This window comes from Aquarana catesbeiana, linkage group LG09, assembly GCF_042186555.1.
Source record: "Aquarana catesbeiana isolate 2022-GZ linkage group LG09, ASM4218655v1, whole genome shotgun sequence".
NCBI lineage: Eukaryota > Metazoa > Chordata > Amphibia > Anura > Ranidae > Aquarana > Aquarana catesbeiana.
Genome location: NC_133332.1, coordinates 54,556,604 through 54,578,333, shown reverse-complemented (window position 1 = coordinate 54,578,333; position 21,730 = coordinate 54,556,604). Strand labels below are relative to the sequence as shown.

The following is a 21,730-nucleotide window of genomic DNA, read 5'->3' as shown; positions in this document are numbered from 1 at the left end:
TGGTAGTACCTCCGTACACTGGTGGTCATGGTAGTACCTCCGTACACTGGTGGTCATGGTAGTACCTCCTTACACTGGTGGTCATGGTAGTACCTCTTTACACTGGTGGTCATGGCAGTACCTCTTTACACTGGTGGTCATGGCAGTACCTCCATACAATGGTGGTCATGGCAGTACCTCCATACAATGGTGGTCATGGCAGTATCTCCTTACATAGGTGGTCATGGTAGTACCTCTTTACACTGGTGGTCATGGTAGTACCTCTTTACACTGGTGGTCATGGCAGTACCTCCTTACACTGGTGGTCATGGTAGTACCTCTTTACACTGGTGGTCATGGTAGTACCTCTTTACACTGGTGGCCATGGCAGTACCTCCTTACACTGGTGGTCATGGCAGTACCTCTTTACAGTGGTGGTCATGGCAGTACCTCTTTACACTGGTGGTCATGGCAGTACCTCTTTACACTGGTGGTCATGGCAGTACCTCTGTACACTGGTGGTCATGGTAGTACCTCCGTACACTGGTGGTCATGGTAGTACCTCCGTACACTGGTGGTCATGGTAGTACCTCCGTACACTGGTGGTCATGGTAGTACCTCCTTACACTGGTGGTCATGGTAGTACCTCTTTACACTGGTGGTCATGGTAGTACCTCTTTACACTGGTGGTCATGGCAGTACCTCCGTACACTGGTGGTCATGGCAGTATCTCCTTACATAGGTGGTCATGGTAGTACCTCTTTACACTGGTGGTCATGGTAGTACCTCTTTACACTGGTGGTCATGGCAGTACCTCCTTACACTGGTGGTCATGGCAGTACCTCTTTACAGTGGTGGTCATGGCAGTACCTCTTTACACTGGTGGTCATGGCAGTACCTCTATACACTGGTGGTCATGGTAGTACCTCCGTACACTGGTGGTCATGGTAGTACCTCCGTACACTGGTGGTCATGGTAGTACCTCCGTACACTGGTGGTCATGGTAGTACCTCCTTACACTGGTGGTCATGGTAGTACCTCTTTACACTGGTGGTCATGGCAGTACCTCTTTACACTGGTGGTCATGGCAGTACCTCCGTACACTGGTGGTCATGGCAGTATCTCCTTACATAGGTGGTCATGGTAGTACCTCTTTACACTGGTGGTCATGGCAGTACCTCCGTACACTGATCGTCATGGTAGTACCTCTTTACACTGGTGGTCATGGTAGTACCTCTTTACACTGGTGGTCATGGCAGTACCGCCTTACACTGGTGGTCATGACAGTACCTCTTTACACTGGTGGTCATGGCAGTACCTCTTTACACTGGTGGTCATGGCAGTACCTCTTTACACTGGTGGTCATGGCAGTACCTCTTTACACTGGTGGTCATGGCAGTACCTCCGTACACTGGTGGTCATGGTAGTACCTCCGTACACTGGTGGTCATGGTAGTACCTCAGTACACTGGTGGTCATGGTAGTACCTCCGTACACTGGTGGTCATGGTAGTACCTCCGTACACTGGTGGTCATGGTAGTACCTCCTTACACTGGTGGTCATGGTAGTACCTCAGTACACTGGTGGTCATGGCAGTACCTCCGTACACTGGTGGTCATGGTAGTACCTCCTGGTGGTGAGTGAATTCTTTATTCTGATTCCATAGAACAGTATGAGTCCCACACGAACTCTGGAACATCATATACCTTTTCTGAACACAGTGGACTTTTGATTCTTCCTGGCACAGAACGCCCTTCCAGAGATGAGTAGAGATATTCTGGAGATTTCCGCTGCACTCCTGACAAGCCGCCATTTTACTTTTAGGGAAGAGAGGTTTCCGGCTCACCACTCTCCCGTTTTTGCACAGAGTCTTTCTAATGGTTGAGTCATGAACATTCACCTGAGCCGAGGCCAGAGAGGCCTGCAGTTCCCGGGACGAGGCAGAAGGGTTCTTCTTGACTTCACTGATGATGATCCTTCTGGCCTGGGGGGAGTTTTCGCAGGACGACCACTCCTAGGTAGATTCACCACCGTTCCAAACTTCTTCTACTTGGTGAGAATGGCTCTGACCGTAGTCCGATTGAGGTCCAGGGCCTTGGAGATGGTGGTGTAACCCTGTCCAGACTGATAGACTTCAGCCACCTTTCTCCGAAGGTCTGCCGAAATCTCACTGGAGCGCGGCATGACTCCCCACACTCCGACAACTCCGCATTTCCTGGCAAAGGTTCAAACAGATAAAGATTAGAGGCTCAGTCATAGACTGCACTGGGGACATTAGAGTGTCAGCTCCTGGGCTCAGTCATAGACTATAGTGGGGACATTAGAGTGTCAGCTCCTGGGCTCAGTCATAGAATATAGTGGGGACATTGGAGTGTCAGCTCCTGGGCTCAGTCATAGACTATAGTGGGGACATTGGAGTGTCAGCTCCTGGGCTCAGCCATAGACTATAGTATGGACATCAGAGTGTCAGCTCTTGGGCTCAGTCATAGACTATAGTGGGGACATTGGAGTGCCAGCTCCTGGGCCCAGTCATAGACTGTAATGGGGACATTGGAGTGTACATCTACAGAGAGTACACAGGTCACATCTCTATATCTGGGTATATACGGGGGATATAGTATATAGAGACTGAGGCCTAAGCCTTATTATTGGCCTTTATTACAGGCTTACCTGTAGGTTGAGGTGGTGTAAAAGAGTTTACAACCACTTTAACAAAAAAAATGTATTTACATATACATTGTATATTCACATCAGTCCCTACCCTCAAGGAGCTTACTCACATTCATATACTGGGGCCAATTTTAGACAGAAGCAAATTAACCTACGCCAATGATCGTGGCAGAACCGCACTGGATTTTTAGGTGCCGTTAAAATGAATGGCATCTGAAATTCAAGTTGTACGATTTGTAATTTAATCAGATCGTCTGCCTGCTATTCAAAACGCCCACTTAAAGCTATGTTTTTTTTTATCTGACCTGCAAAGTAAAGGCATAATGTGCTAGTATTCCTTGTAAACGAAGCCCTTGTTGTCACCACTGGAGGCTGCATCCATCTTCGCCCGCCTTCCTTCCGGGTCCGCGGACTCCGGCTGTGTACCTGTCCGGAGCCGCGAGGGAGCCACCACTCATGGCACAGGACTCTGAAGAAACGGCTCGGCTGGTAGTTCCTTCAGAGCACATGAAGTCATTGGCCGCATATACAGTAAATATCTCCTAAATGGCGCATGTTTAGGAGATATTTAGAGTACCTATAGGTAAGCCTTATTATAGGCTTACCTATAAGGTACAAGTACAGTGGAACCTCGGATTGCGAGTAACGCGGTAAACGAGCACTGTATTTCTAAAAATCCTAACCCGGTTTGCGAGTGTTGTCTCGCAAAACGAGCAGGATTCAGGCCAAAAGCGGTGTGCAGTACCGCTTTTGGCCTGAGATGGGGGGGGGGGGGGCGCCGGAGCCGACCAGCACCGATCGACAGCGTTCGGAAATGCACGGAAAGGCCCGAGAACAGTTCAGCTGACCTCGGCAAACCTCGGAAAAACTCGTGAACGGAGTCTTTCCGAGGTTCGCCAAGGTCAGGCGAAGTGTGCTTGGGCCTTTTCAACCATTCCTGAGGCTCACTGGCGCCCCCCTCTGGCCGCATGCGGTATTGCATCCCATTGAAGTCAATGCGGAATTAATTATTTTCGTTTCCATTGACTTCAATGGGAAAACTCGCTTTGATATGCGAGTACTTTGGATTACGAGCATACTCCTGGAATGGATTATGCTCGTAATCCAAGGTTCCACTGTATTAGATAGAAGTTTACTTCCACTTTAATGCATCCTAATGCAGGAGGTGTGTTACTGTCCAGATCACCAGGTGAAAACAGATGTGAAAAAAGCCTAAAAAAAGAAAACTAATGCAGCCACCACATCTAATGATTTGAAAGCTTAAAGGTTTGGTTTTAGGTTTAATACTGCTTTAACCACTTGAGCTCCAGAAGGTTTTACCCCCACCATGACCAGGCCATTTTTTGCTATCCAGCACTGTGCTACTTTGACTGGCAAAAAATCCCAATAAGTGTATATTAATTGGTTTGTGCAAAGGTTATATCATCTACAAACTGTGGTATATATACTGGAATTTACTCAGCTATGACACTATACTGTGAAGGCGGTGATCAGCGACTTATAGTGGGACTGTGATGGCAGGCAATCTGACACTGGCTGGGAGGGTCACTAACAGACTAACTGACACCGACATCAATAGTGACACTAATGCCGCGTACACACGAGCGGACTTTACGACAGACTTTGTCCTGCAGACTTTTCGACTGACTTTTCGACGGACTTTACGACGGACTTTCCGAATTAACGGATTTGCCTACACACGATCAACCAAAGTCCGACGGATTCGTACGTGATGACGTACGACCGGACTAAAACAAGGAAGTTCATAGCCAGTAGCCAATAGCTGCCCTAGCGTTGGTTTTTGTCCGTCGGACTAGCAGCGGATTTTCGATTTTTCGACCGGACTCAAGTCCGTTGGAAAGATTTGAAACATGTTTCATTTCTAGGTCCTTCAAACTTTTGAGAAAAAAAAGTCAGCTGGAGCCCACACACAATCGAATTGTCCGACGGACTCCGGTCTAACGAACCAAGTATGCCGTAAAGTCCGGTCGTGTGTACGCAGCGTAATACAGTGATCAGTGATAATACTATGCACTGTCACTGTGCTAATGATTCAGGCTAGGAAGGGGTTAACATCTAGGAACAATCAAGGGGTTAACTGTGTGCCTAACAATGTGTAATGTGTGCTGATTTTACTAAAAGTGATACTAAAGTCTAATTTTTTTTTTTGTTTAAAAATAACAAACAGGTTGCCCTGTGTAGTGGTTTTTCACAGAGCAGCCCCAATCCTCCTCTTCTCGGGTCCCTCTTCGGCTCACCTGGCCCCTCCCTCCTGTTGAGTGCCCCCACAGCAAGCAGCTTGCTATGGGGGCACACGAGCCGAGCCGCTGCTCTGTGTGTCCATTTAGACACGAAGCCGTGGTCTGGCCCGCCCCCCTCTCTCCTCATTGGCTTACTGACTTTGATGGATTGACAGCAGCAGGAACCAATGGCGCTGTGCTGCCATTTCAGTCAATGAGGAGGGAGAGACCTGGGCAGGCGAGACACTCCTGCAACATCGCTGAATCGAGATGGGGCTCAGGTATATATTACAGGGGCTGACGGGGGCTGCTGCACACAGAAGGTTTTTTATCTTAATACATAGAATGCATTAAGATAAAATACCTTCTGCCTTTACAAACAATTAAATAACTGGCTTGTTTTTTTTTCTCCCTGCTTTGCAGGAAGAAGAAACAGCCATATCACTGTTCACAATACACAGAGTTCTGCGTTTTTGTAAACACAGAACTCTATGTATAATTGGCCACAGCCGACCAGCTGACAGCCCACATCATTGGCTGAAATCAGCTGCGAAACTCACGCTGTGTCCAATCATAGCACAGTTCAGCAGGGGGGGCGCACATGTGTGCCCCGAACCAGCAAGAAAAGTGCGACTTACCACTAATCACAGCACAGTCCACGCGCCCCCTGGAAATGCCAGAACACGTACTAGATACATGATCCAGCACAGGAGAGCAGCTCTGCCGCCATCTTCCTATGTCAGGCAGTCAACAAGCAGTTAAGTATAGTTATCAACCGCTATAAAGGATATAAGTCCACTTTGTGTACATGAAATGCCTTTGCAAATCCAGATATTGCCTTGTAAAAGTAGCAATGACTGTGCTATATCTGCATAGCTCCCAACTGTCCCTGATTTCGAGGGACTGTCCCTGATTTGGAGCAATGTCCCTCTGTCTCTCTTTCCTCCTCATTTGTCCCTCATTTTGGTCTGATCTATATAGTTGTATATGAAATGCACTTTTTATCTATCAAAAAGTGTTTCCCAGTGCTAAACTTTTCATCCCATTTCTAAACTGCTGCATTTGTACATTTTAAAAGCCAATATAAAGGAATAGTAGTGGTAAAAAAGCCCTTTTGGATTTAATTAACCTGTTTTTTGGTTAATTCTCCTTTAAGGGGGTGTGGCAGGAGGGGGGTGTCCAATGCCTACATACATTTGTTAGTAGGTGTCCCTCATTCCCATCTCAAAATGTTGGGAGGTATGTATCTGTGCTGTACATAGCCTGTGCAGAGAGCAGAGCTGTGGGAGGAACCCAGCAGACCCCACCCACTACAGGCTGTCTGCAGAAAACTATAGGAGGGGCGGAGACCAGACCACTCACCCTGCACAAGGAGAGAGAGCAGCAGTGACTGGTCTTTATTAAAAAAAGCTCCATCATAGAGGGAATCCAGGAGTTTTTTCATTCTGGATTACTGCACGTATATGGAGAAAATACACGAAGGACACCAAGATTCACCTAACAATACACAGACTGTTTGTTTTTAGACAATATTTGCTTAGCCTGGACTTCAGCTTTTGGGATTAGGGGTTGGTTAGAGGTCAGGGACATGAAGAGAGTCTAGTTTCTGTGGAATTCATAAAGACTCTTTAGGGGGGAGGGGGTTTGACCTTTGCTAGGTCTTATTTACCCGCATGGGAATGCACAAGTGTTCCGCACATCCTCGAGCAGGCAGCTCTATTGCTGTCAATTGGGACACAGCCACTGCTTCCATTTTGACATCTGTGTGGGTGCGTGTCCCCGAACTCATACTGTCTGCATTTGGGGCAGTGCACCCTCAAGGATATCAAATTGGGAGCAGTGTCTGTGTCCCAATTGACAGCAATGAAGCTGCCTGCACAGGTATGCATGGAGCACATGCATCGCATGGGCAAATGCTGTAGTACGTCCCATGTGAAGGAGGCCTTAGAAATCCAGCATAGCCCCACATGACAAATGTTGATGGGTAAGACAGATTTATGTGTCACAAACAGACACACAAATCTTTCGTTGCTTGTCCTAACAATGGCTGACATACAGGGCCAGGGCAAAGGGGTGGGTGGGAGGGATGTCTGCCCTGGGCACAATGGTCTACTGGGGGCGCCTTCCTTCTGTTGCAAGGCTGATAGGATTAGTGACAGCGACAGTGATTTTTGACAAGTGACTGCTTTGTGAAGCTTGCACATCATGAGCGGGTTGAGGGGCGCAGTTTGGAATCTTTTCCCTGGGCGCTGGGTGACATTGTCCCGGCACTGCTGACATATCCCAGCCTCATTCCGCCGCCTGCCAGTGGTGCCCCAGTAAAGAAGGGATTGGGAATGTTGGTGATGTCATTGACCAAATATGGCAATGGTCAATGATGTCACAGCCAGTACCTGAAAGCAGAGACCATAGAGAATGAAATAGTGGTAGTTCCAATGTCTTAAGTCACACAATAATTGCGCAATGGTTTATCAAGCACAAAGCACATTCCCGTAAAATATGCATTAACCACTTGCCAACCGGATCACAAGGATGTACAGCGGCAAAGCAGCTTTCCTGCGCCAGATCATGTACCTGGTACATGATTCAGCACTTCCGGGTAGGAGGCGCACCGCTTCTGGTGTGATTCGCCACAGCAGAAGCTTATCAGTGGGTGCCGGCGAATGGATGTCCGCAGGTGTCTTGCTGAGAAAGTTCCCCCAGCAGATAAGGACCCCCCTGTACTGCACAGGCGCAGCGCTTGTGCAGTACGAACGACTACGGAGCCGCTGAAAATAGCCGAAGCTGAAAACCTTGAGTCTGCTGTACATGACGCCTGCGCCCTGAGTCCAGGTTCAAGCCCCACCATCCAAGTGGACATGGAGGTAGAATAAAAAAGTGCCGAGCGAAGCGAGGCTGTGCCTGAAGCATGGTGAGCGAAGCGAGCCCGCGAGGGGCCCTGCTACAGGCGCCGTGTACAGCTGACTTACAACTATTCAGCTTCGACTATTTCTGGCGGCTTGTACTGCGCAAGCGCTGCGCCTGCGCAGTACAGGGGGGTCCTTATCCGCCGAGGGGAACTTTCTCGGTAGAACACCGGCACCCGCCAATTGTTGGGAAAACACACATAACAGAGCTCTGCCTATGTACACAAGGCAGAGCTTTGTTCTGAGGGGGGGGGGGATAGCTTTGCTTTCCATCTCTTCCCCTAGTAAAAGCACCTCACACAGTTCACATAAACACTGGTTAGGCACACATTTAACCCTTTGATCGCCCTAGCTGTTTAACCCCTTCTCAGCCAGTGTCATTAGTACAGTGAAAGTGCATATTTTTAGCACTGATCACTGTATTAGTGTCACTGGTCCCCAAAAAGTGTCAACTACTGTCAGAATGTAAAGCAATATTGCAGACCCGCTATAAATCGCTGATCACCACCATTACTAGTATAAAAAAATGAATGAATGAATAACTACTACTAAATAACAATAATAAATAACAACTACTGTCAGAATGTAACGCAATATTGCAGAACCGCTATAAATCACTGATCGCCTCCATTACTAGTATAAAAAAATGAATGAACAAAAATTCCAGCACATATCCCATAGTTTGTAGACACTATAATGCCTCGTACACACGATTGGACTTTACAACAACAAAACCGTGGAATTTTGTTCAAAGGTTGTTGGCTCCAACTTGTCTTGCATACACATGGTCACACAAATGTTGGCCAACAATTACGAACGTGGGAACGTGGTGACGTACAAGACGTACGACGAGCCGAGAAAGAGGAAGTTCAATAGCCAGTGTGGCTCCTTCTGCTCCTTCCTGAGACCTGTTTCCCGATTGCATAGCTCCAAACTGTCCCTGATTTCGAGGGACTGTCCCTAATTTGGAGCAATGTCCCTCTGTTCCTCTTTCCTCCTCATTTGTCCCTCATTTTGGTCTGATCTATATAGTTGTATATAAAATGCACTTTTTATCTTTCAAAAAGTATTTCCCAGGGGCTAAACCTTTCATCTGATTTCTAAATTGCTGCATTTGTAAATTTCAAAAGCCAATATAAAGGAATTTTAGTGGTAAAAAAGTCCTTGTGGATTTAGTTCATCTTTTTTTTTGGTTAATTCTCCTTTAAGGGGGTGTGGTAGGGGGCATGTCCTATGCCTACATACATTTGTTAGTAGGTGTCCCTCATTCCCATCTCAAAATGTTGGGAGGTATGTGATTGGCCAAAGCGACAAGCAATCCTATTGGACCACGATGAGGAGAGAGGAGGAGGGAGGAGACGTGGAGACCGCTGGAGGAGACGCAGGGGACGAAGCCACCGCCCTTGGGGCTCATTGACCAACCAATGGTTCTGGTGGTTGTGTGCTGACCCGACCGACCCATCAGGGTGGGTGGATGCGGGTAACCCGACCAACCAGGGGGAGGGGGGTGGGGTGGGGTGGGTGTGGGTGCATTGTTTGCCCCCCCCCGCCCCCAAATATACCACTAGCCGCCACTGCTTGGTTATTTAAATTACAGTTACCTTTCTATCATCAGGAACCAGTCTGCCCATTCTTCTCTGACCTCTGACATCAACAAGGCACGTTCCTCCACACAACTCCGCTCATTGGATATTTTCTCTTTTTCTGACCATTCTCTGTAAACCCGAGAGATGGTTGTGCGTGAAAAATCCCAGTAGATCAGCAGTTTTTGAAATACTCAGACCAGCCCGTCTGGCATCAACAACCATGCCACGTTCAAAGTCACTTAAAGTGATACTAAACTCACAGCAGTAAAACCAGTCTGTATATGCAGTAAAGCGTGCTTGTTATACCCACTGTGGAACCTAAAGCCTGGTATACACGATGAGATTATCGGACGAATGATTGTCTGTTTTCTTTTTTTGCATGTTAGTCTCCATATCGAAAACAAACGGGTTAAGTCTGAAAATTCTCATACAACAGAATAAAAATTCAGAAGTGATGTAATGTGCTGTAATGTATTTGTATTGTATTTTTGGACAAAAACTGTACTGATTAAACGAAGATTGTATGATCTGGTATCGCGCGAGAAAAATGTCCGTGTTTGTCCCTTCGGACAAACACAAACAGATTATCGTAAGATCGCTTTGAAAGCGGTATTTTCTTTTACGAATATTCTGATCGTGTTAAGAGTTAATCCTCTGCATTGTGTAAAAAGGCTGTTTGATCCTGTCTTCTATGATCCTCCCGTTCTTCCACTGTCCCCAATTCATCTTCTGATAAGGCAGAGCCTTTGGAGTCACTCTGCACATGCCCAGTTTGGTGTATATTGTTTAGAGAATTTTTTACATTTTTTTCTTGGGAGAGTGCATGTGATCAGCACAGGGTCAATCAACACTGTCCAGACAGAGGGTGAGGGCTCATGCAGCCTCATAGAACCTTGTCACCTCCTCTCATGCTCGTCTCCAGGACTTTTCCCGAACCTCTCCTATCCTATGGAACTCCCTACCCCAATCTGTCCGACTATCCCCTACTCTGCTTGCTTTTAGATGATCCCTGAAAACCCTTATTTTCAGAGAAGCCTGTCCGGCCCTCACCTAACAACTGTACTTTTATTTTCTCCATCAGATCATCCCCCCTTTCATATCACTTGATCCTCCCTCTTATGCCGCGTACAGACGATAGGATTTTCCGACAACAAATGTGTGATCGGAGCTTGTTGTCAGAAATTCCGACCGTGTGTAGGCTCCATCGGACATTTTCCGTCGGAATTTCCGACAAACAAAATTTGAGATCTGGATCTCAAATTTTCCGACAACAAAATCTGTTGTCGGAAATTCCGAACGTGTGTATACACAATTCCGACGCACAAAATTATATGCATGCTCGGAATCAAGCAGAAGAGCCGCACTGGCTATTGAACTTCATTTTTCTCGGCTCGACATAAATGTTGTACGTCACGCGTTCTTGACGTTCCGAATTTCCGACAAGATTTGTTTGACCGTGTGTATGCAAGACAAGTTTGAACCAACATCTGTCGGAAAAAAATCCATGGATTTTGTTGTCGGAAAATCCTATCGTGTGCACAGGGCATTAGATTGTAAGCTCCAAGGACCAGGCCCCTCTGATTGAATTGTATTGTAACTGTACTGTCTGCCCTCATGTTTTAAAGTGCTGCGCAAACTGTGGGCGCTATATAAATCCTGTATAATAATAATAATAATAAGACAGGAAAGGGAGAATCAAAGCTCCTCCTACAAGCTTTAACCAGACACTGATAGAAGTCACAAGACTGCTATATACTGCTGATGAGAAAAGGTATTCAGCAGTTTATATTTAGGCCACTTTCACACTGAGGCATTTTACAGGCGTTTTTGCGCTAAAAATAGCGCCTGTAAACTGCCTTTTCTACAGTCCTGAGTGCTTTCACACTGGAGCAGTGCGCTTGCAGGACAGGAAAAAAAAGTCCTGCAAGCAGCATCTTAGTGTTGAATACACCGCCCCCAAAACCCCACCTTCCATTGAAATCAATGGCCAGCGATCCCGAAGCGCCTGTGAATCAATTCAGCAGCGGCACTTTGCGGGCGCTTTAAACCTTTTTTCGGCCACTAGCGGGGGTTAAAAGTGCCCCACTAGTGGCCGAAAAGCACCGCTAAAACGACGGTAAAGCGCCGCTAAAACTAGTGTGAAAGTGGGCTTAGTAAAATAATCGCATTTCCCTGTTCTGTGTATTGTGGGTGATCAGATATAGTGAATGCAGGGTCCTGGGTTTAGGAACAATTTAAATCCCCTTTCTTCCTCATTCAAATGCCTGGTTTGAACTTCAGCAAGTCATCTTCACCATGTCTAGATGCCTAAACGCGTTGAGTTGCTGCCATGTGATTGGCTTATTAGCAATTTTTGTTACTTCCCGACCACCCGCCGTCATTATACTGTGGTAAGGTGCCTCGTTCCCGCAAATCACCGTAGCTGTACGTCGGCGTGTGAACTCGCTTCTGTGGGCGCGCGTGCGCTCCCAATTGTCCAGCTGGGGGGAGCCAATCAGCAGGTCCGGCGAACTCCATATCCGCTGGCCATCCGCGATTGTTCCCCGCAGTGACAGAACGGTGATCTGCCTGTGTAAACAGGGCAAATCTCCATTCAAACAGTGAAGATCCTGCTAAGCAGGAAGACAGATCTGTGTGTTTCTCCTGGCACACAGTCCCCCATACAGTTAGAAAACACAAACTCGTAACACATTTAACCCCTTGATCGCCCCTGATGTTAACCTCTTCCCTGTCACTGTCATTAGTACAGTGACAGTGCATATTTTTAGCACTGTAATAATGTCACTGGTTCCCAAAAAAAGAGTAAAAAATGTCAGTTAGGTGTCCGATCTGTCCGCTGCAATGTCGCAGTCCTGCTAAAAATCACTGATCGCCGCCATTACTAGTAAAGAAAAAAATAATAATTAAAATGCCATAAACCCCCTATTTTGTAGACATGATAACTTTTGCGCAAACCGATCAATATACGCTTATTGCGATTTTTTGATTTTTTTACCAAAAATATGTAGCAGAATACATATTGGCCTAAACTGATGAATACATTTGTTTTTTTTTTTATTTTTATTTATTTTTTGGGGAATTTTTTTTTTAGCAGAAAGTAAAATTTTTTTTTTTTTCAAAATTGTCGGTCTTTTTTGTTTATAGCGCAAAAAAATAAAAAAAACGCAGAGGTGATCAAGTACCACCAAAAGAAAGCTCTATTTGTGGGAAAAAAAGGACGTCCATTTTGTTTGGGTACAACGTCGCACGACCGCGCAATTGTCAGTTAACCACTTACGGACCGCCCGCCGGCATTATACAACGGCTGTTTGAAGAGGAATACCGTTGTTATGGCAGCAGATAGCTGCCAAAACCCCGGTATCCTCTTCTTCGGCGGGCGGTCCGCTTCAAGATAAAAGTGGTCTCTGCGGCGGACCTCCTCTGTAACTCAAAACTGGTAACCTGTAGAAATGTTTAAACGTCGCCTATGGAGATTTTTTAAGGGTAAAAGTTTGTCGCCATTCCACGAGCGGGCACAATTTTGAAGCATGATATGTTGGGTATCAATTTACTCGGCGTAACATTATCTTTCACAATATAAAAACATTTTTTTTTAAATTGGGCTAACTTTACTGTCTTATTTTTTAATTAAAAAAAGTGTATTTTTTCCAAAAAAAAGTGCGCTTGTAAGACCGCTGCGCAAATACGATGTGACAAAATGTATTTCAACGACCGCCATTTTTTATTCTCTAGGGTGTTAGAAAAAAAATATATAATATTATATTTTTTAAATTTTTTTATGGTTGAACTAGATGGATCTGTGTCTTTTTTCAACCTGACTAACTATGTAACTATAATAATTTTCTAGCAAAAAAGAAATGATTTTAACTTGTAAACACCAAGTCTAAAAAATAGGCCCGGTCCTTAAGTGGTTAAAGTGACGCAGTGCTGTATCGCAAAAAATGGCCTGGTCAGGGAGCGGGTAAATCCCTCCGGGGCTGAAGTGGTTAAAAACGATGCATGTGAATTAAGACACTGGGTGTGCATGTGACCCGACTAATGCTGAATTTTATGCATGGATGTTGAAGGATCTGAACACGGCACGGCGATACTCTAAACCCCATATGCGGGAGAATGATTTAATCATCAAAGGGATGATTGGTAATAAAGTTGCAGCGTAAAATGTCCATGTATTAATGTTTAATGACAGCGCTTGTGTGCGAGTGTGTAGAGACAGGCGGCGTGTAGCCGTGCACGCCACTCCTGCACAAGGATAATGAATTTAATTGGCCGGGTTGCTAGGTGGCAGTGCTGCTGCTTTTGTGAGAATGTGAGAAAACAGCTTTTCTCCTCGGAGAGGCAAAGAGCGGCAGGGGGAGCGCAGAAAAAAAAAAAAATGGAAGGAGGGGGGAGGAAGCTGAATGCGGCGTAAGCTCAGCTGCTCGCTTCGAGGGATATCAGCTGAGCCGGAGCGAATGAGGATGTTGTTGGGGGCCACAAAAGACCCCATGTAAAAAAAAAAAAAAAAAAAACAAACAAAAAAAAAAAAAGCAAAGACGATTGTTGGACACACTATGGCATCAGATGCCGAAGACCCGGTCGATGTATCGGCTGTGGCGGACGACTCTCTGCTGGGAACCGGAGACGTAGCTGGAGATGGGCGGCTGGAGACAGAGGAAGAGGAGACAAGGACGGAAGGGTCCTCGGTGCTTTGGGGTGAATTTCAAGGCACACAGCAGAACGGTGGAGAGGAAGAAGGTGACTGGCTCACAAGGGGTCTACATGCATGCCAGCCTGATGGTAAGAACCTCTGATAAAATGTCTCTTCTATATGCATATCTATAGATATATAATAGACACATGCTAAGAGATAAGCTTCGGTCTTCCATCCATAGAGGAACCACAACTCCAAGCTTGGCCGGTTAGCTAGCAAAAGAAAACATGGCTCAGGCCTTGGGTAATACAATTTTAGCTCCATGACCAGAATACAGGTAAGGATAATATTATTTTTGCCTTAGGTAACATAGTTCTAGATTTAATAATATACTGCTGGTCCGGATAATGTGGTTCTGGCTTCTTGTAACAAGGTCTGAATGCTAGTAAAAGACTTCTGTTTACACGATTGTGCCTCAAGAAATATGGCTCCATTTGTGGCTGCATGACTCTGGCCTTTGGTGATATGATTTTGGCCTAGTACTATAGCTTCTGATCGCTTCTGGTTCTGATAGTGTGGTTCTGGCCTTCGGTAATAAGGTTCTAGTATGGTATGGATCTTGTGATATGATTTAGGTCTTTAGTAAAACAAGCGTTTGCTTTTTTTAAATATGGTGGTTCCGATAGCACGGTTTTATTGCCCCATGGTTTGATGCTTTTTTATATGATTTCAGCATTAGAATTAAGTTCTGCCCCTGATAATGTGGCACTGGCCTTTGGTAATATGGTTCTAGACTGCATGATATGGCTTTGGGGCTGGTCATGTCAATGTGGTTTTGGTAACAAGGTTCCAAATCGCATGATATGGCTTTGGGTTTTTGCGAGGTTAATGTGGTCTCTGATAACATGCTCCTATATTGAATAATATGGATTGGGTTTTATTATATGAATATGGTCTTTGATGACAAGGTTCTAGATTGCATGATATGACTTTGGGTTACGTGATGTAATTTCTGCTTTTTGGTAATGTGATTCTAGATTGCATAATATGGTTTTGGGTTCTGTGATGTCATTCTGATGTTTAGTAACATGGTTCTAGATTGCGTTTTATGGCTTTGGGCTTTTCTGATGTCATTCTGGTCTTTGGTAAGAAGGTTCTAGATTGTATGATAAGACTTTGGTTTTCTGATGTTATTCTGATCTTTGTTAACAAGGTTCTAGATTACATGATATGACTTTTGTTTTCTGATGTTATTCTATTATTTGGTAGCAAGGTGCTAGATTGCATGATATGATTTAGGTTTTGTGATGTTATTTTGGTCTTTGGTAACAAAGTTCTAGATTGCATGATATGATTTTTGTTTTTGTGATGTCAATGTAATCTTGGTAACGTGATTCTAGATTGCATAATAGGGCTTTGCGTTTTGTGACATCATTCTGGTCTTTGCTAACATGGTTCTTGATTGCATAATATGGCTTTGTGTTTTGTGATGTCAATGTAATCTTCGCTAGCAAGATTCTAGATTGCATGATATGGGTTTGGGTTTTGTGATGCCATTCTGGTCTTTGGTAACATGGTTCTGGATTGCATAATATGGCTTTGAGTTTTGTGATGCCAATGTTGTCAATGTAATCTTTGGTAACAAAGTTCTAGATTGCATCTGTTTTGTGATGTCATTTATGCATTTGGTAAGACACCCCTAGATTGCATGATATAGCTTTGAGTTTTGCGATGTCATTGTGGTCTTTGGTAAAAGGTTCTAGATTGCATGATATGATTTTTGTTTTTGTGATATTAGTGTAATATTTCGTAACAAGGTTCCAGATTGCATGATATGGGTTTGGGTTTTGTGATGCCATTATGGTCTTTGGTAATGTGGTTCTGGATTGCATAATATGGCTTTGGGTTTTATGATGCCAATGTTGTCAATGTAATCTTTGCTATCAAAGTTCTAGATTGCATGATATGGGTTTGGGTTTTGTGATGCCAGTCTTGTCTTTGCTAACGTGGTTCTAGATTGCATGATATGGCTTTGAGTTTTGTGACATCATTCAGGCATTTGGTAACAAGGTTCTAGATTGGATGGTAGGATTTTGGGTTTTGTGATGTCAATGTTATCTTTTGTAACAAGGTTATAAATTGTATGTAATGGCTTTGGGTTTTGTGATGTCATTCTGGTCTTTAATAACAAGGTTCTAGATTGCATAATATGGCTTTGGGTTTTGTGATGTCAATGTTGTCAATGCAATCTTCGGTAACAAGGTTCTAGATTGCATGATATGGCTTTGGGTTTTGTGATGTCATTCAGGCATATGGTAACACACTCCTAGATTGTATGATATGGCTTTGAGCTTTGTAATGTCATTCTAGTCATTGGTAATACGGTCACAGATTGCATAATATGGCTTTGGGTTCTGTGATGTATTTCTGGTCTTTGGTAACATGGTACCAGATTGCATGATATGGCATTGGGTTTTCTGATGTCCATCTAATCTTTGGTAGCAATGTTCTATCCTTTTTAAATTGGCTTTGTTGATATTGTTGTGTCCTCTGGTTACAAGTTGCAAGCTTTCATAGCGTGACTTTAGTTCTAGTTATGTGGTTTGGGCTTTTGGTAACTGGTTCTGGTTCTTGTTATATGACTCGGGTTCCGATAAAAATCTTCTGGCTCTATTAACATGAGTTTAACCAGCAGAGTTCTAGGACTGAAAACACATTATTATCTATCCCAAAAAAATTCTGACCTCCATCGACATGGTTCCCTTGCGATGATGGACCTCGTTTCTGGTAATTTGTCCTGAATGTTCCAGCCCTTGACAACATCCTATTTGATCTAAGGTTTACAGTTCTGATCCTGGAAATGTTTCTAGCCTATGGTAACAGGATTCTAGCTCCAGGTATAGGGTTGCACCATAGTAACATAATTCTGGGTTCTGGCAATACGGTTTTGGTAAGATGGTTCTGCTAAAATTATGATTAACTTTGGAATCATAATTCTAGCAGTAGTAATAGTCTTTACGTTGGTAGTGTTGCCTTGGTCTAAGAAAGGGGTCTCCAAACTTTCTAAATAAAAGTTTATTATTCTTCAAACTTTAGGGGGGGGGGGTGGCCTGGACTGTGGCCAACAGTGGACATTTTTCTGGTATTAGGGGGACTAATGCCCTGTACACACGGTCGGATTTTCCAACGGAAAATGTGTGATAGGACCTTGTTGTCGGAAATTCCGACCGTGTGTGGGCTCCATCACACATTTTCCATTGGAATTTCCGACACACAAAGTTTGAGAGCAGGCTATAAAATTTTCCGACAACAAAATCCGTTGTCGGAAGTTCCGATCGTGTGTACACAAATCCGACGGACAAAGTGCCACGCATGCTCAGAATAAATTAAGAGACGAAAGCTATTGGCTACTGCCCCGTTTATAGTTCCGACGTACGTGTTTTACGTCACCGCGTTCAGAATGATCGGATTTTCCGACAACTTTGTGTGACCGTGTGTATGCAAGACAAGTTTGAGCCAACATCCGTCGGAAAAAATCCATGGATTTTGTTGTCGGAATGTCCGATCAATGTCCGACCATGTGTACGGGGCATAACAGTGTCCCATCATTGGAATCATTGGGAGTAATAGTACCCAATTGTTGGTGTCAGCGGGAAAAATATTGCCCCATTGGTGATATCTGTTGGTAGAATAATGGCTCGTATCAGTGGGAGGAATAGTGCCCCAAGGGCCAGATAAGGACAAGCATCTGGCCCCCAGGCCACAGTTTGGAGACCACTGGCATACATGGCCGGGACAAGGGGTGGTCAGGAGGGGTGGTGGTCAGGAGGAGTGGCTGCCCTGGGCATTGTGGTATCATGTTTGGGAGGGCGCAAGGAGATTGGGGGAAGGGAGATTTGTGTTTGGAAGGGGAATTTGGAGGGCAGCATGAAGTGAGTGTTATTCTAGGAGGGGAAATATGGGGGGGATTTGTGTTAGGAGGGGGGATGGGGGGAAGAAGGTTTGTGCTAGAAGTGGGCATTTGAGGGGCAATTTCTGCTGGGGGGGGGGGGGATTTGAAGTGGAGGAGGGGAAAAGATGTGTACCAAGAAGGGAAATTTTAGGGGTAAAGGATTTGTGCTAGGAGGGGTGAATTTCTTTTGGGAGGTATTTGTGTTGGGAGGGGGGTATTTCAGCAGGGGGGTGGATTTGCAATGGAAGAAGGGGGAATTTATGCTTAGGGGATAAGCATGCAGGTTACTGCTCAGTGTTTTCCTGGCGGGATTTCGGGGAGGGGGGTGGGGGGGCAGTTTGATATGTTCGCCCTGGACTCTAGATGACCTTGTCCCGGAACTGCTGGCTTACCTCCCAACTTTTTGAGATGGGAATGAGGGACACCTATTAGTGAAAGTATGTAGGCATAGGACACACCCCTTGCCACGCCCCCTTCAAAAATGAATTATACAAAAAAAAAATATTAGTTAAACCCACAAGTGCTTTTTTTTGCCACTACTATTCCTTTATATTGGCTTTAAATTGGATGAAGGTTTAGCACTGGGAAACACTTTTTGAAAGATAAAAAGTGCATTTTATATACAACTATATAGATCAGACCAAAATGAGGGACAAATGAGGAGGAAAGAGGGACATTGCTCCAAATCAGGGACAGTCCCTCGAAATCAAATCAGGGACAGTTGGGAGCTCTGCACTGGTCCAAGGTAAAAGGTTCATAGACACGCTAAACATCCGAAATCTTTTGGCGATAAAAAATGTAATGATAACAGTTTATTGTCATTTCAGGCAGCAGCGTTAAACACAGTTTCTCAGATCTACTGAATATACAAATCCTGCGCTTTGCCCTCTTAATTCCCTATAATCTGGATATAAATTCCTAAGCTGGCGGTTGTGCTGTGGGCTGGTAATGTTACTGTTTACATAGAGTAACATGCTGTACCGCTATACGACACACAGAGATCCTGTCCATAGGAAACAGGTGAAGTTTTCATTTGATCAGGGAAAAAAAAAAAACCTAAAAGTTTTACGTACTCCAGTCTGATGCTGTTACTCCAATCATATCCAGGTTTTATCTTGGATAAAATGTTTGCATTTGCTTTTGTGCAGGAAGGGAATTGTAGTACTTTAACTACTTAAAGCGTAGTTCCACTTTTGCAGACAGATTTGAGAACCCCTCACTTGGGGTTGATTTATCAAAGGCAAATAGACGGTGCACTTTGCAAACGCAGTTGCACTCATTCCCCCCGAGCTTAGTAATTGTGGTGAAGCTCTGCTGATTTCCATCATCCAATCACGTGCACGCAAAAATGTTTTTTTTTTTTTTTCTTTTTATTATTTTCCTTGCACCTGATTGGGTATTCTTTACAAAGTGAAGCTTCACCACATTACATTTAAAGTGAGTGCAACTGCACTTGCCAAGTGCCCCAGTCTATTTGTCTTTAGTAAATCAACCCCTATATGTTTTTTTATATGAGATCTAGCCCCGATATATGAGAACGTTATTAAGAGAAACACTTTTTTTTTTGGCTGGGAAATTGATTGATTCAGCCTACCCCTCCTTCAGTTCATAAGGGCGCACGGGCGCCGCCCCCTCTCTCCAGCCACCCCCTCTATCACTGATAGATAGATTCATGCATTGCATGAATCTATACATGGCCACCGCTGCCACCCCCTATTCAGGCGCCCGGCCCCTTTTCGGGCGCCTGAATTACAGTGGCGGGTTTTTTTTAAGCACCTGATTAGAGCCATAGGCTCTAATAAGCATCCAAAAGGTAAACAGCGAGCGCCAAGCAGTTCACCCAGCTGTGTTAGAAAAGCAAATGAATATTCACTTTCCTAACACTGAACCGCCTCTCCGCCAATCAGGTGTTTGGGTCTCTTACCTGTCACCTGATTGGCTGAAATGACAGGAACTGTGATTGGACGCCTATCATAGGAGAGGACGGGAGGACAGGACAGGAGAAGAAGACATCGAGGACATGGAGGAGTGGAGCACACTGCCCGTCGCCGTCACCCGCTGCCACACCGAGACAGGGTAAGTGCCAGGCAGACGGCGGGCGGGGGGGGTACACTGGCAGCATTTGATGGGCACAGTGGGAGCATTTGATGGGCACAGTGGGAGTGTTTGATGGGCACAGTGACAGCGTTTGATGGGCACAGTGGCGGCATTTGATGGGCACAGTGGCGGCATTTGATGGCACAGTGGCAGCGTTTGGGCACAGTGGCGGCATTTGATGGGCACAGTGGCAGCATTTGATGGCACAGTGGCGGCATTTGATGGCACAGTGGCGGCATTTGATGGCACAGTGGCTGCGTTTGATGGGCACAGTGGCTGCGTTTGATGGGCACAGTGGCTGCATTTGATGGGCACAGTGGGTGCATTTGATGGTACAGTGGCTGCGTTTGATGGGCACAGTGGCTGCGTTTGATGGGCACAGTGGCTGCATTTGATGGGCACAGTGGGTGCATTTGATGGTACAGTGGCTGCGTTTGATGGTACAGTGGCTGCGTTTGATGGGCACAGTGGCTGCGTTTGATGAGCACAGTGGTTGCGTTTGATGGTCACAGTGGCTGCGTTTGATGGCACAGTGGCTGCGATTGATGGGCACAGTGGCAGCATTTGATGGCACAGTGGCTGCATTTCATGAGCACAGTGGCTGTATTTGATGTGCACAGTGGCACCATTTGATGGGCACAGTGGCTGTATTTGATGGGCACAGTGGCAGCATTTGATGGGCACAGTGGCTGCGCTTGATGGCACAGTGGCTGCGTTTGATGGCACAGTGAGGCTGCAATTGATGGTGGGGGGGTTCAGAATTTTTCAGTTTGTTTGCACCCCCCCAAAAATTTTAAGCACCAGCCGCCACTGTTCAGTTCACCAATGGATACAATCGGTTAATCAAATTCTGCCCTATGAGAAATTGGTGTTTGAACAAAGGGCATGTCCAAAAATAGTACAACAAAATTTGGGATATTTGGAGCTCTTCAACCCTGACTATATAGATTTACCTTCCATGATCTGGAATTTTCTTGCCCAATACTCAATGTTAATAATAGTTAAAACTATAGTCATTGCATGTCATATATGCACTCACTGCCTATACCTATCGTTGCACCTGACCTGTTTTATTTTTGATTGGTCTCTACGGTTTTGAGACACATTGTTTTCATTATTTTGTCTTGTCATTGCAATACCTTTGATGAATAATAAGCATTGTTCAATAAAAAAAATAAAAATAAAAAAAAAAGAATGAAAAAAAAAGTACCTTTTTAATTGTTCCATTAAAGCAGGCCTTTGGACATACTGCAAGCTGCTCTGAACAATTTGTAAGAGAAAGTGGAGGAAAAAAAGGGAGGAAAGTGTAGGGACAGGTTTAGTTTCCTCTTATTAAAGCTGAACTCCGGAATAGGAAAATATTGTCTAAATACGTTTGTCATGTATATTCTTCCTTGAATCTTGGTGTGTTTTGTGTATTTATTCCAGATCTGTGTGAGATCCAGTGTGAGACTTTTCCTCTATGCAGGAGCTTCCTGTAATAAAGACCAGTCACTGCTGCTCTCTCTCCTTGTGCAGGGGGACTGGTCTTGTCTCCGCCCCTCCTATAGTTTTCTGCAGGCAGCCTGTAATGGGTGGGCCAGCCGAGCCCCTCCCACTGCTCTGCTCTCTGCACAGGCTATGTACAGCACAGTGATGATGCAATTAATACTTTTACAAGGTAATAAA

The 21,730-nt window shown here is 45.0% G+C and overlaps 1 protein-coding gene across 1 annotated transcript in view; it reads left to right on the top strand.

Annotated features, from left to right (window-relative positions):
- The first annotated feature begins 13,558 nt into the window (after window positions 1-13,558).
- The window catches only part of LOC141107646 (uncharacterized), a 34,866-nt gene continuing 26,694 nt past the window's right edge, over window positions 13,559-21,730 (top strand). The window contains exon 1 of the mRNA XM_073598524.1: window positions 13,559-14,159. Coding sequence (XP_073454625.1) covers window positions 13,934-14,159 — 226 coding nt within the window. The 5' untranslated portion in view covers window positions 13,559-13,933. The remainder of the gene's footprint in view (window positions 14,160-21,730) is intronic.